This window comes from Gossypium raimondii, chromosome 11 (assembly GCF_025698545.1).
Source record: "Gossypium raimondii isolate GPD5lz chromosome 11, ASM2569854v1, whole genome shotgun sequence".
Lineage (NCBI taxonomy): Eukaryota > Viridiplantae > Streptophyta > Magnoliopsida > Malvales > Malvaceae > Gossypium > Gossypium raimondii.
The window spans coordinates 1,205,323-1,221,879 of record NC_068575.1 but is presented as its reverse complement, the minus strand read 5'-3'; the positions used below and the strand labels follow the sequence as shown (position 1 = coordinate 1,221,879).

Genomic DNA, 16,557 nt, shown 5'->3' with positions numbered 1-16,557 from the left:
ATTGATGTAGTTCTGATCAAGGTTTTTAAATCTAGATCGGTGGTCGAATCAATCATATCAATTGATTTTTTATCTAATTTGTTTGTCCAATTTAATTTAATTTAATTTAGGGTTTTATATATATGAAACTTTTATATTAAAGTAACAGAAGTTTAGAATTTTTATAGATTTTTTTATATTATATATATATATTAATTTATTTAAAATGTTGTCAAACTTAACTAATCATAGTTAGACACGTTTCATGTATTAGTAGAAATTGTTAGCACCGATCTTAATGGTCTTATTTGTTCACCTTTGAACAGTACGTGGTCTCAATTAATTTGTTTTCATTAGAGAGGGAGTAATTTGCCCACTTGGAAAAAAGTGCATGGACTTTAAGGGGCATTTACACAAAAAGAAGTTTGCATTGGTTGGTAGAGGCTAATGATAGCCATGAAATTTGTTTACATCTATGGGTTCTATTCATTTCCTTCAGTTTTGGCTATTCTCAAATTGGGGTTTTTAATTTAAAAAATATATGAACTTTTCTATAAAGTAAATATTTTTATAATTTTATCATCTCACTTCTAATTTTAATGATAATAATAATATTCATAGTAATATAGAAATGAAAATATAATTATAGTCATAAAATATAGACACCATTGTAACTGTCACCAAGAACTTAAATTAGCAAAGCTGAAGCACATGATGACTGTGATTCCAATGCTCAATCGAAAAGTGCTATGCTCATTAACAAGAAACAGATACTGAGACTTTTATTTAATTATTTCTTAATGAGACTCCACATGTGTCTATACATTCACACCTGCGTTTCATCTTCTTCCACTCTTTTCCTCTTGCAATAGCCAAACACTTTTTTGCCTTCATTTCTGTTTGAACCATCAATGGCCGAAGCAATTGCTTTCAACATCGCCGCAGAGCTCATTATTAAGTTGAGCTCTCCTGCTCTCTCTCAGGTTGCACTGTGGTGGAATCTCAAACCTGACCTTGACGACCTCAAAAGCATCGTCTCCACAATCAAAGCTGTGCTTCTTGACGCAGAAGAGAAATCGGTGACCGACAATCTCATCAAAGTTTGGCTTGAAGAACTGAAAGATGTACTTTATGATGCCGACGACTTGCTCGATGATTTCTCTACTGAAGCTTTGCGGAAAGATCTACTGGGTGGGAACAAGCTGACGAAAGAGGTACGCCTTTTCTTTTCAAGCTCAAACCAGTTTGCTTACGGGCTCAAAATGGCTCGGAAAATTAAGGCCATTAAAGCGAGATTAGCTTCAATTGAAAGGGAGGCCAACACTTTTTACTTCATTCCGCGTGATCGCCCCGCGGAAACCTCTTTCATGACTAAAAAGAGGCAGGAAACACATTCTTTTGAGCGTGAAGATGAAATAATAGGGAGGGATGATGATAAAGCAGCTCTTCTAAAACTCGTTTTAGAGTTTCAAAGTGAAGAGAATGTTTATATCATTCCAATTGTGGGGTTTGGAGGCTTAGGGAAGACTGCTTTGGTCCTACTTGTCTATAACGATGAAATGGTAAAAAGTCATTTTGAGTTGACGATGTTTGTGTGTGTTTCAAATGTTTTTGATGTGAAACTTATTGTAGCAAACATTATCAAATCTGTGACTCATCAAGCACCTGATCAAAATCTTGAAATGGATCAATTGCAAAAACAACTTCGAGATAAAATTGATGGGAAAAAATATTTGCTTATTTTGGATGACATTTGGAATGAAGACCCAGAACAGTGGTCTAGGCTAAAGAAGTTATTGATGGGTGGGGCTAAAGGGAGTAGGATAATAGAAACTACTCGATCTCTAAAAGTAGCGAAGATTACCAATAAATGTCAATCCCATGTCTTGAAACTAAAAGGCTTGTCTGATGATGATGCTTGGTCATTGTTCAAAAAGATAGCATTTGAGCAGAGATATGTAGACTCAACAAATTCAACCTTTGTGGAAGAAGGGAAACAAATTTCGAAAAGGTGTGGTGGGGTTCCCTTAGTCATAAAGACAATAGCTAGTACGTTGTCTTTGAAAGAAACAGAAAATGAGTGGCATTCTTTCAAAGAATATGAACTTGCTAAAATATCACAAATCGAAGGAGATATTCTACATACACTTAAGTTGAGTTATGATCATCTCCCGTCCCATTTGAAGCATTGCTTTACTTATTGCCGATTGTATCCAAAAGATTATGAAATTAATGTACAAATGCTTATTCAATTTTGGATAGCACAAGGTTTCGTAAAGCAATCAAATCCAAAGCAATCACTTGAAGAGGTTGGGTTTGGGTTTTTAAGGAATTAGCTGAAAAATGTTTCTTTCAAGAAGTAACAGGAAGAAACTCTCTGCAAGAAATGACATGTAAAATGCATGATTTAATGCATGATCTAGCTGAATCAGTAGGAGGGACAGAGAGCAGTATTGTAGATTCAAATTTAAGTGTAGGTGAGATTGGTGAAAAATGTCGCCATATATCAATTAGTGACGATTCATTAATTCCTTTATTTAAAGGAAAGAAGTTGCGAACTTTGTTACGATTTTCAAACAAGAACCGTCAAAATAAGAGGGACGGAATTTTCGATTTTATAATTTCAAATTATAGATGCTTGCGTGTCTTAAAATTGGATGATTTTGGTTTTAGTACAATTCCACTCTCCATTCATAAGTTGAAACATTTGAGGTACCTTGATCTTTCTGACAATGAAGATCTTAAGATTCTCCCAAAGAGTATTTGCAAGATACAAAATTTGCAAGTGCTGAAACTTGACTGGTGTGATGGGCTTGAAAAATTGCCAAATAAGATTGAAAAATTGGTGAAGCTTACCCATCTTGCGTGTCGTGGTTGTAATGGCTTAACTCATATGCCACGTGGAATAGGAAAGCTGAGTTCTCTTGAAACGTTAAGCATGTTTGTAGTGGATAAAAATGGTTCCCATGGCAGTGCAGATCTAAGTGAATTGAATGGGCTTAACAACTTAAGTGGAGAGCTAACAATAAGAAATTTGGGATTCGTACAAAATGCAAAAGAGAAGTTTAAGGCTGCTAATTTGAAAGAGAAGCAACATTTGAGATTGTTGGTTTTAGTATGGAATGGTGATTACGATGATGACAAGTCACTTGAAGACCTCCAGCCTCATCCTAATCTCAAGGAGCTCCGTATTGTAGGATGGAGGGGTGATTCCAAGTATCCTAGTTGGCTTTCTTTGCTCACAAATCTTGTCGCGATTAGAATATTGTGGGGTAATTTCAAGCATCTCCCTTCTTTTGCTCAATTGCCTTGTCTTAAACATCTGTATATTTATGGTTGTATTGAGCTGGAGTACATGGATGATAACAGCCCAAAAGGAAGTCAAGGAAACACAGAACCATTCTCCCCGTCGCTTAAGGTTCTCTTTCTCTTGCACTGCCCCAATATGAAGAGTTGGTGGAGGACAATAAGAAGCAATTGGTGACGATTCCAACGAGGACGGCACAACAGTTACAGGAACATCAACCATGGCATTTCCTTGTCTTTCCTATTTATGGATTGAAGATTGCCCTTTGACTTCAATGCCGTTGTATCCTTCACTTGATCATAAGCTAAAGTTGGTGAATACCAGTTCAAGGCCGTTAAAGCAGACCATGAAGATGAACATGAATGCTAAGACCCCTTCAAGTTCAACCTCTTCTCTTCCTCTCTCCAAATTGAAATCTTTCCATGTAGACAACATTGAGGGATTGGATACTCACACGCTAGATGGGTGCTTGCAACATCTAATAAATCTGCAAGATCTTTCTCTCATTAATTTACCCAATTTAACATCGCTTCCGGATGAGATGCGTTGCCTAACCAATTTGCAACGGTTAAATATATATAGAGTTCCTCAGTTGGAGGAAAGGTGTGAGAAGGACATTGGTGCCGATTGGTATAAGATTGCTCACATCCCTTCTGGTTGGTCTTTTCATTAATTTCCTTATTGAAATACTACTACTAGTCCAAATTCTTTAATTATCATTTTTCATAATATTTTTGCTAATTTGTGCAGTAACCCATTGGCCTGTATGTTTATTCTGAAAGGCATTTGACAACTTTAAGAAATTAGATGCAGAAAAAGAGGAGGTAATTACTTAATTGCTTTACATTTATAAATCATAATAATCTCACAATTTCAAATGACCTAATATAACCCCATAATTAAGCTTCTTCTCTTTCAGCATGAGTTCAATGGAAGAGCCAAAAAACAGGACATGCATTCTTCATCAGCTGATCTGTCCATGGCATTGTAACCTACGCTCTCTATCACTGGCAAAAATTCCCCAGTGTCGGCATCTTCCGGAGTGGGTTCAACATCTAACAAATCTGCAATTTCTTTATCTCTCTGATTTGCCCAATTTAAGATCGCTTCCAAGATGCCTTGCCTAACCAATTTGGAAATGTTAGATATAGGAAGAGTTCCTCAGTTGGAAGAAAGATGTCGGAAGGACATTGGCGCTGATTGGCATAAGATTGCTCACATCGCCAACATTAAAATATCTGGTTGTTATCAGGTTGGTCTGTCCTTGTTTTTTATTTATTCTTATGACCCTTTTTTTTTTCAAGAAATTTCTATTTCTTTTTCCATCTTTCATAATATTTTGCTAATTTGTGCAGTAAGCCACCGGAGAGTAGTTTGGGGAGAGTAGTTTGTTGAAGATTGACACGAATTTTGTAGATTTATCCTGAATTTCATTGTTGACGAGTCCCTCTGATGATCTAATCCTAATTTTTGTTAGATTTTGGCTCTCTTCTTCGGCAGAGCATATCATATATTACACGAAGCAGAGTTTATTTCATTGTACAAAGAGAGGTTACCCTTTTTGAGTGTTGATTTTCAATTGCATAGTTAAAGTGAATAGGGAAAGAGTTTATTTCATTGTACAAAAGTGAGGTCACAGTCACACCAAATGTTTTGAGGGGTTTGGCATAAATCATTTATTTGTACTGTAAAGTATACAATGGATTTATCTCTGAGCATGGTTCTGTAGATGTAGGACAAATTTTGAACTGCGCAAGTATCTTGATTGTGTTTTTTAATTTTACTTATGTATGTGTCAACTTAAAAAAAAAAGAAAGTACATTTTTCTCTTTCGATATTCCAAATAATGTTACAACACAAGAAAACACAACTAATTATCAAGCAATTTTATGTACATTTTGTGGACTATCATTTAATGAAAGAGCTTCACGCAGGAACCATTGAGCGATTTCAAGATTGAGTTCTACTAACTTGAAGACATTGCAAGATTGAAACTATAAATGCAAATATAGAATATGTTTAGTATATCGCTGTTCATATATAAATAATGAATCATTTTATCAACCTCAACCTTATCACCAAATATTCTGAACCAACTTCATTTTTTTTTCTGTTTGGACCTTCAATAACAAATTTAGCTGAAATTCCAAACAGATAAAGGGTGCCCTACTTCATAGGAAGAGAAGAGATTGAGCTTGATGGTGCTGTACTAGCGATGTTCAAAATTTAATAGGGTATTCAAATTGTCTTTGTTGTGTCTTTTGATTTAACTCTCAAAAATTTCCCAACAGAATTGTCAATATATCATAATAGATTTTTGGAAGGGACTAGACCTATTCAGTGGATAAACAAAATATGAAGTCATCATCAGTCTTTTTTTGGTTAGGTATAAACAATCACCTTTAAAATGATCTCTTATAAAAATAACTTTGAAATTCTTTTAAAAGATAATTTTAGACTTGTGTACATATTATAAACTGGAGAAAAGTAGTTTAAATTGGGTAGTCGACTATGTACTACAAAGATATAATAAGTACCTATGATGTTTAAAATTGGTAACTTATTAATTATGTATTGTTTTAATTGAGTTATAGTGTAAATTTGCCACTATACTATCAGTGGATATCGAAATTTGTCACTATATTTTTGTTTTGATTGATGTTAGTCATTATACATTAAGAATATGGATAAATTTACCACTCAACTTTTATGTGCTTGAAATTAACCGCTAAACTTTGAATTTTAATTAATTTTGCCACCAACATTGATTTTTTAAAATTAAAATTTACCATTAGATATTAACTTTATTGATTTAAAACAAATTTTAATGGAAATTTTTACTTTAATAGTAACATTAAGTTACTTTATAAAATTTATAAATTAACTTAGAACTTTTATTTAATGGAAAGAAACCTTGAAAATTTTAAAAAATTATAAAAAAGTATACATTAATTTTTAATGAATAACAATTTTGTTAATATTTAATATTATGTTAATTAATTATTTTAAATTATTTAACATTGAGGTACCTTGATTTTTAGGTGGAGTGACAAAATATTTATGTTTAAGTTTTTTTTATTTAAAATATTTAAATTTTCAATTGATATCAAACCCTAGACACCAATTGAAAATAAGAGGCAAAAGCTATGATTTGGTGAGAATGGTCATCCAAAATTGAAAAGTCTGCACAACCTTTCCTTTCTTTATTCGTTGCATCATGTACTACATTTATGAAGGAAGACCCTCACTTAATTAAGTCTTGTGTATCTGTTGAATAAAAAATTGCATCATATATGTGAACGGGAAACTGTCATTCTAAACTATCTTCTACTTATTCTATTCAGACTTTAGGCTTAGGACTTTGGAGTACCTTCGATGCTCATATTTCTTCTTTTTTCTTCGTATCTTGAAAAGTCTGACCAACTTTTCTTCTATATTCATTGCATCCTCAAGAAACATATATTGAAAACTGCCCAAAATTTATGAGCAAAGACCCTCCCATCAATATTCCATTACTGATTTACAAAGGAGTGACCAAAATATTAAATGTTAATAATATTAGCAGTTAAAATAAAATTTAATAGATTTAAATAATCAAAATAAAAATATACTAATAATTAAGTGGCTACTTTACCTTAATAAAATACTTCACCGCAACAACTTATAAACAAACCCCCATAGATATCGAGTGTGATAAAAATGCACAATACAATTTCAAAATGGTTGATCTTATCAACAAAATGCTATCATTATCGAATAATAAATATTAACACACTTATCAATATAAGAATAATAATAATAATAAGAGTATAGTAACGTAGTAATGGACTTTAACAATAGCCATAATATAAGAACTTTGACGAAATTTTACAAAATCATCATCCCGCGTTGGCTGATTTGAGAAATTTGTGTCAAACATTAAATACAGTCGCACTATTCCCCCAAATTGGACTTAATTTTCTCCACAAATTCATTATTCTCAAAATCACCAAAAAAGTTTAGGTGGATCCAATTAGATTGGTGTCAGAAATCTTCAATTTTTACTTCTCTGCCTTCCTTCATTTTTACTGCCTTATAGCTCCTTCTCTGCCATTAACTTTGATTTGAAAAAATTAATGAAAAATAAAAAGAAAAGAGGAAGAGAAGAAGGCAAGGCAAATGAGAGGAGAGGGAAAGTTTTCCAAAAAAAGTTGTAGGGAGAGGGAGGGGGAGAGTTTTTCAGAAAAAAAATATTTCTATTTAATGCCAATTAATCTCTCTATTTTTCATAAAAAGTGTTTGGGAAAATAAAATGTTTTCTTTTAACTTTTCTTTTCTCTTGAATTAAAATTACAAATTAAAGTTAGTCGGATTGTATTAATTTTGGCAGGAACTAATATTAGAAACACAACAAATTTATTGTTCTTATATTTAATTATGTTATTTGTTTTATATATAGAATGGAAAAAATATGGCAAGAATTAATTATTGACTAATCTATGTCATTAAATATTGCAAGTTATTAACGATAATTAATTTTTCTTTCACATTTGGCATGTTTTATTCTGATAAATTTGTTCTTATTATATTTCAATAATGTATTAAATTCAATCATATCAAAACGTTAATTAATTTCTAATGTGTAAACTGTAAACATATAAAACATGTTTGAGATAATCTTTTATGCTTATGTCAGTATTTAATAATGAAGAAAGAAACAAGGTGAAAGAGAAATTCGAGAGACCTTTTTATGAGAGAAAAATACGGTTTAGGTCCTTGGATTCATAATATCTAAACAGATATACTGTATGTGCAGCTTTTGAAGCTCATTTATCCGACAGATTTCAATTATTTTTTAGGAATCCGCATTGACAAATTTTGCCCATGTTGTTGTATTTGTACAGTACCCCAACTTCCCACCAATTATCATCATCGAACTTTGGCTCCTTTGAGATATTTGTGTCAAACATTAAATACTGTTGAAGCTGGCTTGCATGCTACCATGGAGCAACAGAAACTGCCCGAACCATGCAGACTGTTTTGTTTTGTTACTTTTGAATTAATATTTTGTAACTGAGTTGAAAACAAGTCAAGTTGTACTTGATGTTTAGGCGGTGATAAGATGATAAATCAGCTTACCTATGTGTGCAAGTAAGGTTTTGTAAGTTACACTGTAATTAGTGGAGTTAGGTAGTGTTTTAGGTGTTGATTTGCTTGTGCTGACCAGTTCATGTCTGGTATTTGTATTGGCTTTATGCCATTGCTCATTCTAATGAAAATACATCCAAGAATTCATCATTCTACATACTCTCTCAATTTTTAGTTTCATTTTAGTTCTTCAAAGCTTAAATCTGTCATTGTTTGTTCTGCAAGTCTCGAGCCTTATTTCTCAAGAAACTGTTCTGTTCCTTTGTCTTTGTTTCATTGTTCCAAGTCCAACAAATACGATGGGACCATTTCCCACCAATAAACATTATTTTCATTTAATTATACTACTTGGTGAGTGAATGGTAACATCTATAAATATATTTAGAGTCTCTGCATTTCGATTCATTTTCATTTTCTCCTCTTGCAGCAATCAAACACTTTTTGCCTTGATTTCAGTTTGAACCAACAATGGCCGAAGCAATTGCTTTCGACATCGCTGCAGAGCTCATTATTAAGTTGAGCTCTCGTGTTCTCTTTCAAACTGGACTGTGGTGGAATCTCAAAGACGACCTCGACGACCTCAAATGCACGTCTCCTCAATCAAAGCTGTGGTTCTTGACGCTGAAGAGCGATCCGTGACCAGCCATCTCGTCAAAGATTGGCTTGAAAAGCTGAAAGATGTACTTTATGATGCTGACGACTTGCTCGATGATTTCTCTACCGAAGCTTTGCGGAAAGATCTAATGGGTGGGAACAAGCTGACGAAAGAGGTACGCCTTTTCTTTTCAAGCTCAAATCAGTTTGCTTACGGTCTCAAAATGGGTAAGAAAATTAAGGCCATTAAGGCGAGATTAGCTTCAATTGAAAGTGAGGCCAACACTTTCGGCTTCATGGTGCGTGACCGCCCAGTGGAAACCTCTTTCATGATTAAAAAGAGACAGCAAACAAACTCTTTTGTGATTAAAGATAAAATAATAAGGAGGGATGATGATAAAGCGGCTCTTCTAAAACTCATGTTAGAGTTTGAAAGTGAAGAGAATGTTTACATCATTCCGATTGTGGGGTTTGGAGGGTTAGGGAAGACTGCGTTGGCGCAGTTTGTTTATAATGATAAAATGGTCTATGATTATTTTGAATTGAGGATGTGGGTGTGTGTTTCAGATGTTTTTGATGTCAAAAAAATTTAGAAAACATTATCAAATCTATAACTGGCCAAGCACCAGATCAAAATCTCGAAATGGACCAATTGCAAAAACAACTTCGAGATAAAATTGGTGGAAAAAAATATTTGCTTGTTTCGGATGACATTTGGAATGAAGAGAGGGAATAATGGGTTAGTTTAAAAGAGTTATTGGTAGGTGCGGATAAACAAGATCACTACTCGCTCTTTTAAGGTAGCCTAGATCACTAGTAAATATCAGCCTCATGTTCTAAAAGGCTTGTCTGATGACGGTGCTTGGTCTTTGTTCAAAGAAATAGCATTTGAGCAAAGATATGCAGACTCAACGAATTCAGCCTTTGTGGAAATAGGAAAACAGATTTTAGAAAGGTGTAGTGGTGTTCCCTTAGTCATAAGGACGATAGCAAGTACATTATCTTACAAAGAAACTGAAAAGGAGTGGCATTCTTTTAGAGATAATGAACTTGTTAGAATATCTCAAAACGAAGGTAAAATTCTACCTACACTTTAGTTTAGCTACGATCATCTCCCATCCCATTTGAAGCATTCCTTTGCTTATTGCCGACTTTATCCAAAAGATCTTGTGATTGATGTGCAAACACTTGTTGAGTTTTGGATTGCACAAGGTTTCGTAAAGCAATTGAATCAAAGTCAATCTCTTGAAGAGATCGGGTTTGGATATTTTAAAGATTTAGTAGAACGAAGCTTTAGCTTTAGCTCTTTTGCCTTTCTGTTTTGTTTTTTATTTTTTTTCTCAGTCAATTGATTACAAGAAAAGGCGTTGGGATCACCCAACCTATACCAGTTCAGGCAAGGAATCAAAAGCAGCCAAACTATACCAAAACAGAGCACAAACAACTAGGAAAACAGCAAACTCCAAACTAGTTTACCAATATGGTCTAAACAAGGTATTCCCCAACAAACCTGCTTTAGCCAAGGCTTCTGCCATTCCATTCTTACCTCGATTTGTAACTTCAATTCGAACCTTAGCCATTCGCCTTAAACTTCCTTCAATATTGGCGAACAAATTCCTAAACGACCACGGTTGAAGATTTCTATATTTCAATTAATCTGAAACAGTAATTGAATCTGTTGGTGCAACAATAGACTCAAGCAGACTCAGCAAGTATCTTGTCGAGCAAGCCTCGAAACTTGCTGAGCAAACAAACAATTTCGAGTTAAAGAAAGAAGAAAATAAGCTGGGGAAATTTGAGAGAATATTGATAAACAAAAACTGATTTGATTCATGCATAAAACAATGGCTTGAAGCCAGTACATAACTCAAGCATAAGGCTTGTCAAAATCAACAAGAAATTACCTACCTCCACTAATTACATAGAAATTTGAAATCTTAGCTTGTAAACTTATACAAAAGTGTGTTTACAGCTCATACATAAGCTAATTACATCAATCAGAAAGCTAACTTAGTTAGAAATGAACTAACACTCATTTCATCAACTAAATATAACAAAATGAACAAAATGAGCTTGCATCGCAGCCTCTTGCATCTGCTCCACTTTGCTTGGTCTTCATGGCCTGTATGGAATCGAGTGTTGGCTTCATGCTGACCAACTTCAACACTCCTCCTTGGTTAGCATGGTGCAAACACCTAATTTTCTTCTTAAATGCTCAAACCTTGTGACATTAAGGGCTTTAGTCAAAATGTCCGCAAGTCGGTCCTCTCAATTGCAAAGAATTAGCTTCACTTCCTCGAGCTTGCTCCATTTCTCGAATAACATATAGCTTAATGCTAAAATGCTTTGTTCTTCCATGGAACACGTGATTTTTGGCAATTGCAACAAGAGATTGATTGTCACGAAGATCTCTGTTGCTTCCCTTTGATCCATATTCAAATCACCAGATTTTCCTAAGCCAAATGGTTTGGTTGATAAGACTTGTCGCCCACATACTCGCTTCAGCAGAGATTGTGCCACCGGACTTTGCTTCTTCGAGCTCCAGCAGAACATAGTGAACCAAGGTTGAAAGCATACCCGAGGTGCTTTTCATGTCATCTATCGATCCAAATTTCACCACTATCAAGGTACCCAACTAGATTTAGATTTCCTTTCTCATTGTACCTTAAGCCATAGTCCAAAGTGCCTTTGACATATCTCGAGCACTCTCTTGGCAACTGAAAATGCTTCTCATTGCAACAATGCAAGAACCTTGAGAGCAATCCTACAAGATACATTATGTCCGGTCTAGTGGCGCCAAGTATAGCAAACAACCAACTAGACTCTCAGAGGTAGTTTCACATACCTTCTCAAAATTTCCTTGGCTCGATAGTTTTTCTCCAACAAAGAATGTGTTTTAGTTGGTTTGTTGTTTTGCATGGAGAACTTGGTCGAATCTTTGTGGCAAAGCTCTTCCGACTTAAAAATATCCCATTCGTGCTTGAGTCACCTCCATTCCAAGAAAATAGGACATCTCCCAAGATCGACATTTCAAACACCTCTTGCATCTTGGTCTTGAAATTAACCAAGATCGCCGATCTCCTCCCGTCACCAAGAAGTCATCAACATATAGGGACACAATGAGTTGTGTTTGTGTCCCTTGCTTCTTGACATACGATGTTGGCTCACTCTTGCTTCGATTGAATCCCAGATCACCAAGTAGCCATCGATTCTCACTGCATTGTGCCCTTGGAGCCTGCTTTAAGCCATATAGGGCCTTCTTCAATTTGTAGACCATATGCTCTCTCCCACTATTTCAAACCCTTGTGGTTGTTCAACATAGATGTCTTCATCTAAAAAACCATTCAGAAAGGCTGATTTCACATCGAGTTGATGAATTTTCCATTCGAGCTGGGCTGCTAAGGCAATCAGCAGTCTGATGGTGTCGAGCCTGGCCACTGGTGCAAAGGTCTCCAGGTAGTCCAAGCCATACCTCTGACTGAACCCCTTGACAACCAACCTTGCTTTCAGTTTGTTCAAGGTACCATCAGCATTTTGCTTGGCTTTGTACACCCATTTCACCCCAATCACCTTCCTTTTGACTGGCTTTTCAACCAATTCCCAGGTCTGGTTCTTCTCAATCATGCTGATCTCTCACCATTGCTCGCTTCCACTCTTGCTTTGCTTCACCTCTTCAAAGTTACTTGGTTCACTATGGCTATATGAGCCCTTTCATAAATCTCACCATTGATCTTGTTCCTCCGATCGGTTCATCATCAATGTCCATTTCAGAACACTTTGTTCGCTCGCTTGGTTTGTTGTAAGTTCTTCGAAACTTCCACGTGTTCATGCCTTTCCAGCCCAACATGACCTTTCATCAAATACCACATCCTCGCCATCGATACTTTGTTTGTTGAAGGATCCAAGATCCTATAGCCTTTCTTAACAAAGGTCAGAGCCCACCGTAAGACCGTGTCGAGCCCTTTCGCATAATTTGTCCCTTTTAACAGCAGGTACATGTGTGTAACATATGCATCCAAAGACCTTCAGATGAGCCGTTGATGGCTTGAAGCCAAACCAGCCTCGAATGGAGTCTTCGATCCAAAGCCTTGGTTGGAAGTCTATTCGAATGTATGTTGCAAGAAAGAATCGCTTCGCCCATAGTGCTTTAGGCGATTCTTCCAATCATTAAGCACCGCCATATCCATTAAGCTCCTATTCTTCCTTTCACTTACACCATTCTGTTGAGGTGTATAAGTGTTGGTAAGCTGGTGTTTGATGCCTGCCTTATCACAGAAGGCTTGGAACTGAGCTGAGGTGTACTCAGTCCCATTATCAGACCTTATGGTCTTCAGCTTGCAGCCTGTTTCTGTCTCAGCAGCAATTTTAAACTTCCAAAACACAGTGGCCACTTCTGATTTCTGTTTTAAGAAGTAAAGCCAGCAATATCTAGAGAAATCATCAACAAACAGTATGAAGTACCTGTTTCCACTTAGTGACTCAGTCCTCATAGGGCCACACACATCAGTGTGCACCAGTTGGAGTTTTTCAGAGGCTCTCCAGGCTTGATTCATGGGAAATGGCAATCTGGCCTGTTTTCCTAGCTGACACACTTCACACACATCATCATGGTTCACTGAGTTGATGAAGTTTTCAGCCAGGTCTTCTCTGACCATTCGGGCCATCGATCTGAAGTTGGCATGTCCCAGCCTTTGATGCCACAACTTAGATTCATCTGATGTGGCTGTGTAGGCAATGTCTGACTTCTTTGTCCAGTCAACCACAAAGCTCTTATCAGCCATAGGGACTGCCATCAGTTTGGATCCACTTGGATCACTGATTTGGCACTGCTTGTCCTTGAACACCACAGAGTAACCTTTCTCCAAAGAATTGAGCTATGCCGAGTAGGTTTCACAATTTCGTGCACCGGAGCACATTTGAGATCATTTTGGCACTGTGGAGTGCATATCAAGACATCACCTTTGCCTTCACTTGAATAAAGTGCCCATTACCAATTTTGACTTTGGTTCTACAGTTTCGTCTAAAGACTTGAAGATTGCAAGATCGGTGTCATGTGATTGGTGCATCCACTGTCTAGGAGCCAACCAGATGAGAGCCTTTCCTGAGCAGCTGAGCATGACACAGCAAAGACTTGCTCCTCTTGGTCACTGTCCTCCTTAGCTACTCGAGCCTCAGCTTTCATCTGTTGAGACTGGTTCAGTCTTGTTTTGGTCTTGCTCTTGCAAACTCTCTCAACATGACCCTTCTTCTTACAATGCTGACACACAGCATCTGGATTGAACCAAGATTTTCTTCTCGGATGACCAAATTCTTCTGCAGTGCTTGCAAGTTTGACCTTCTCTTCTCGCAGCATCATTCTTTGGCTTGTCTCTCCAGGCCTTCTTGCCTTTGTAGGCAGTATTTGTCCTTGCTTGAAAGGCACCTTCTTGATGCTCTTCCAGTCTACTTGCTCTCCTCTGCTCTTGAGCATATAGAGCATTGATCAACTCAGTCAGGGAAATGGTGGACAGATCCCTTGAGTCCTCGAGAGATGAGATTTTTGCCTCATACCTCTCAGGCAGAGTTGCTATTACTTTCTCCACTATCCTAGCTTCATTAAACTGCTCTCCAAGGAGCCTGATGCTATTAACCACAGCCATAATCCTGTCAGAATATTGCTTGACAGTTTCTTCTTCTTTCATCTTTAAATTCTCGAAATCTCTCCTCAAATTCAAGAATCGCTTGCTTCCTTGTCCTCTCTCCCTTGAAACTCTTCTTGCAACTTATCCCAGTTCTGTTTTGGTGATTCACAGCCATAATCCTTGTGAAAATCACATCCGACATCGAGTTCAATGCAAGACATGGCCTTGTGCCTCTTGGTCCTCTCATCAAGATGTCACCTGATCCGAGCCATCGTTGGATTGCCTCTAAGTGGTTCGGTTCAACATCCGAGTTGACCACCTCCCACGATCATAAGCCCGCAGTAAGTCTTCATTTTGACCACCCATATGTGATAGCCTTCTCCATTGAATACTTGAGGTGCAGCTGGTGAAAAGCTTGATGAAGCCATGGATTTGTATAACAGGTCCCTTAAGAAATAAGCTCTAGATACCAATTGTTGGTGCAACAATAGACTCAAGCAGACTCAGCAAGTATCTTGTCGAGCAAGCCTCGAAACTTGCTGAGCAAACAAACAATTTCGAGTTAAAGAAAGAAGAAAATAAGCTGGGGAAATTTGAGAGAATATTGATAAACAAAAACTGATTTGATTCATGCATAAAACAATGGCTTGAAGCCAGTACATAACTCAAGCATAAGGCTTGTCAAAATCAACAAGAAATTACCTACCTCCACTAATTACATAGAAATTTGAAATCTTAGCTTGTAAACTTATACAAAAGTGTGTTTACAGCTCATACATAAGCTAATTACATCAATCAGAAAGCTAACTTAGTTAGAAATGAACTAACACTCATTTCATCAACTAAATATAACAAAATGAACAAAATGAGCTTGCATCAGCAGCTCTTGCATCTGTTCCAGCTTTGCTTGGTCTTCATGGCCTGTATGGAATCGAGTGTTGGCTTCATGCTGACCAACTTCAACAGAATCGCATTCTATGATTAAAGGGACTTACTCCTTCTGAATCAATTCTATAACCATCTCTGCAGCCTCTTTAATTGCCATTAGAACCACCATTTCCAAGCCCCCCGCTACATATCTACCAGAAAATAAAGCCAAAACCACCTCCTTATCATCCCTCAACACTCCTCCACAAGCCGCTATCTCATTCATAACAACCCCTGCCACATTGAATTTTATCCTACCCATGGGAGGAGGATCCCAAACTAATTCTCGAGTCCTCATCGATCTTCCACCCACACAACATTTCACCGACTAGCTCCACCAATCACTTTCCGAGAAGTTACATTCATTATGGACAGCTCTTGCTCACATTAACGCTTTCATTTTAGAATGAAACAATAAAGCGTCAAGAGTTGTAACCAACCTTTCAAACACTTTATCATTCCGAATATCCACACAATCTAACAAGACGCCGCAATCGCCACTAACCATAAGCTTTTTTGCAGACCTATCAGGGGCATGTTCCAGCACAAAGTAAATAACTCATCAAAATTCACCACATTCTTCCGATCAGAACTCCAATTAAAAATACGAGACCAAAAACTATTAATCAAAAGGACAGAAAAAAAAAAAGACTAATATTTTCTGCAACTCTATCACACCATGAACAGCCACTAGATAACGGATCCAGCTGTATCCTCCGCATACTCAAAAAATCTTAGTTTATACACGATTAATCGCCAACATCCACATAAAATTACGCACTCTTGGTGAAACCTTCAATTTCCAAATTCTATCGAACGGAAAATCAATAACACCCATTATCGTGAATCCACAATATCCAATCCTCCACATCCGCGTTCAATTCTAAAGTCCCCACCAACGTCTTCAATCTATCTACCATGCGACTCTCTCTATCTAACAACGTTCTCGAAAACCTTTCTAATAATTTAATTCTAAAAAATCATTAAAGGTACCCAATGGAC

The 16,557-nt window shown here is 36.6% G+C and overlaps 2 protein-coding genes across 2 annotated transcripts; both read left to right on the top strand.

The window, feature by feature from the left end:
• The first annotated feature begins 890 nt into the window (after positions 1-890).
• Positions 891-2,315, top strand: LOC105761702 (putative disease resistance protein RGA4). The gene has a single exon (XM_012579603.2). The coding sequence runs from the start codon at positions 891-893 to the stop codon at positions 2,313-2,315; it is 1,425 nt and encodes a 474-aa protein (XP_012435057.2).
• A 6,303-nt stretch (positions 2,316-8,618) lies between these two features.
• On the top strand, positions 8,619-10,135 carry LOC128034869 (putative disease resistance RPP13-like protein 1). The gene is made up of 2 exons (XM_052623840.1): positions 8,619-8,764; positions 8,870-10,135. The coding sequence occupies exon 2, from the start codon at positions 8,998-9,000 to the stop codon at positions 9,598-9,600; it is 603 nt and encodes a 200-aa protein (XP_052479800.1). The 5' UTR covers positions 8,619-8,764; positions 8,870-8,997; the 3' UTR covers positions 9,601-10,135.
• The last annotated feature ends 6,422 nt before the right edge of the window (positions 10,136-16,557 follow it).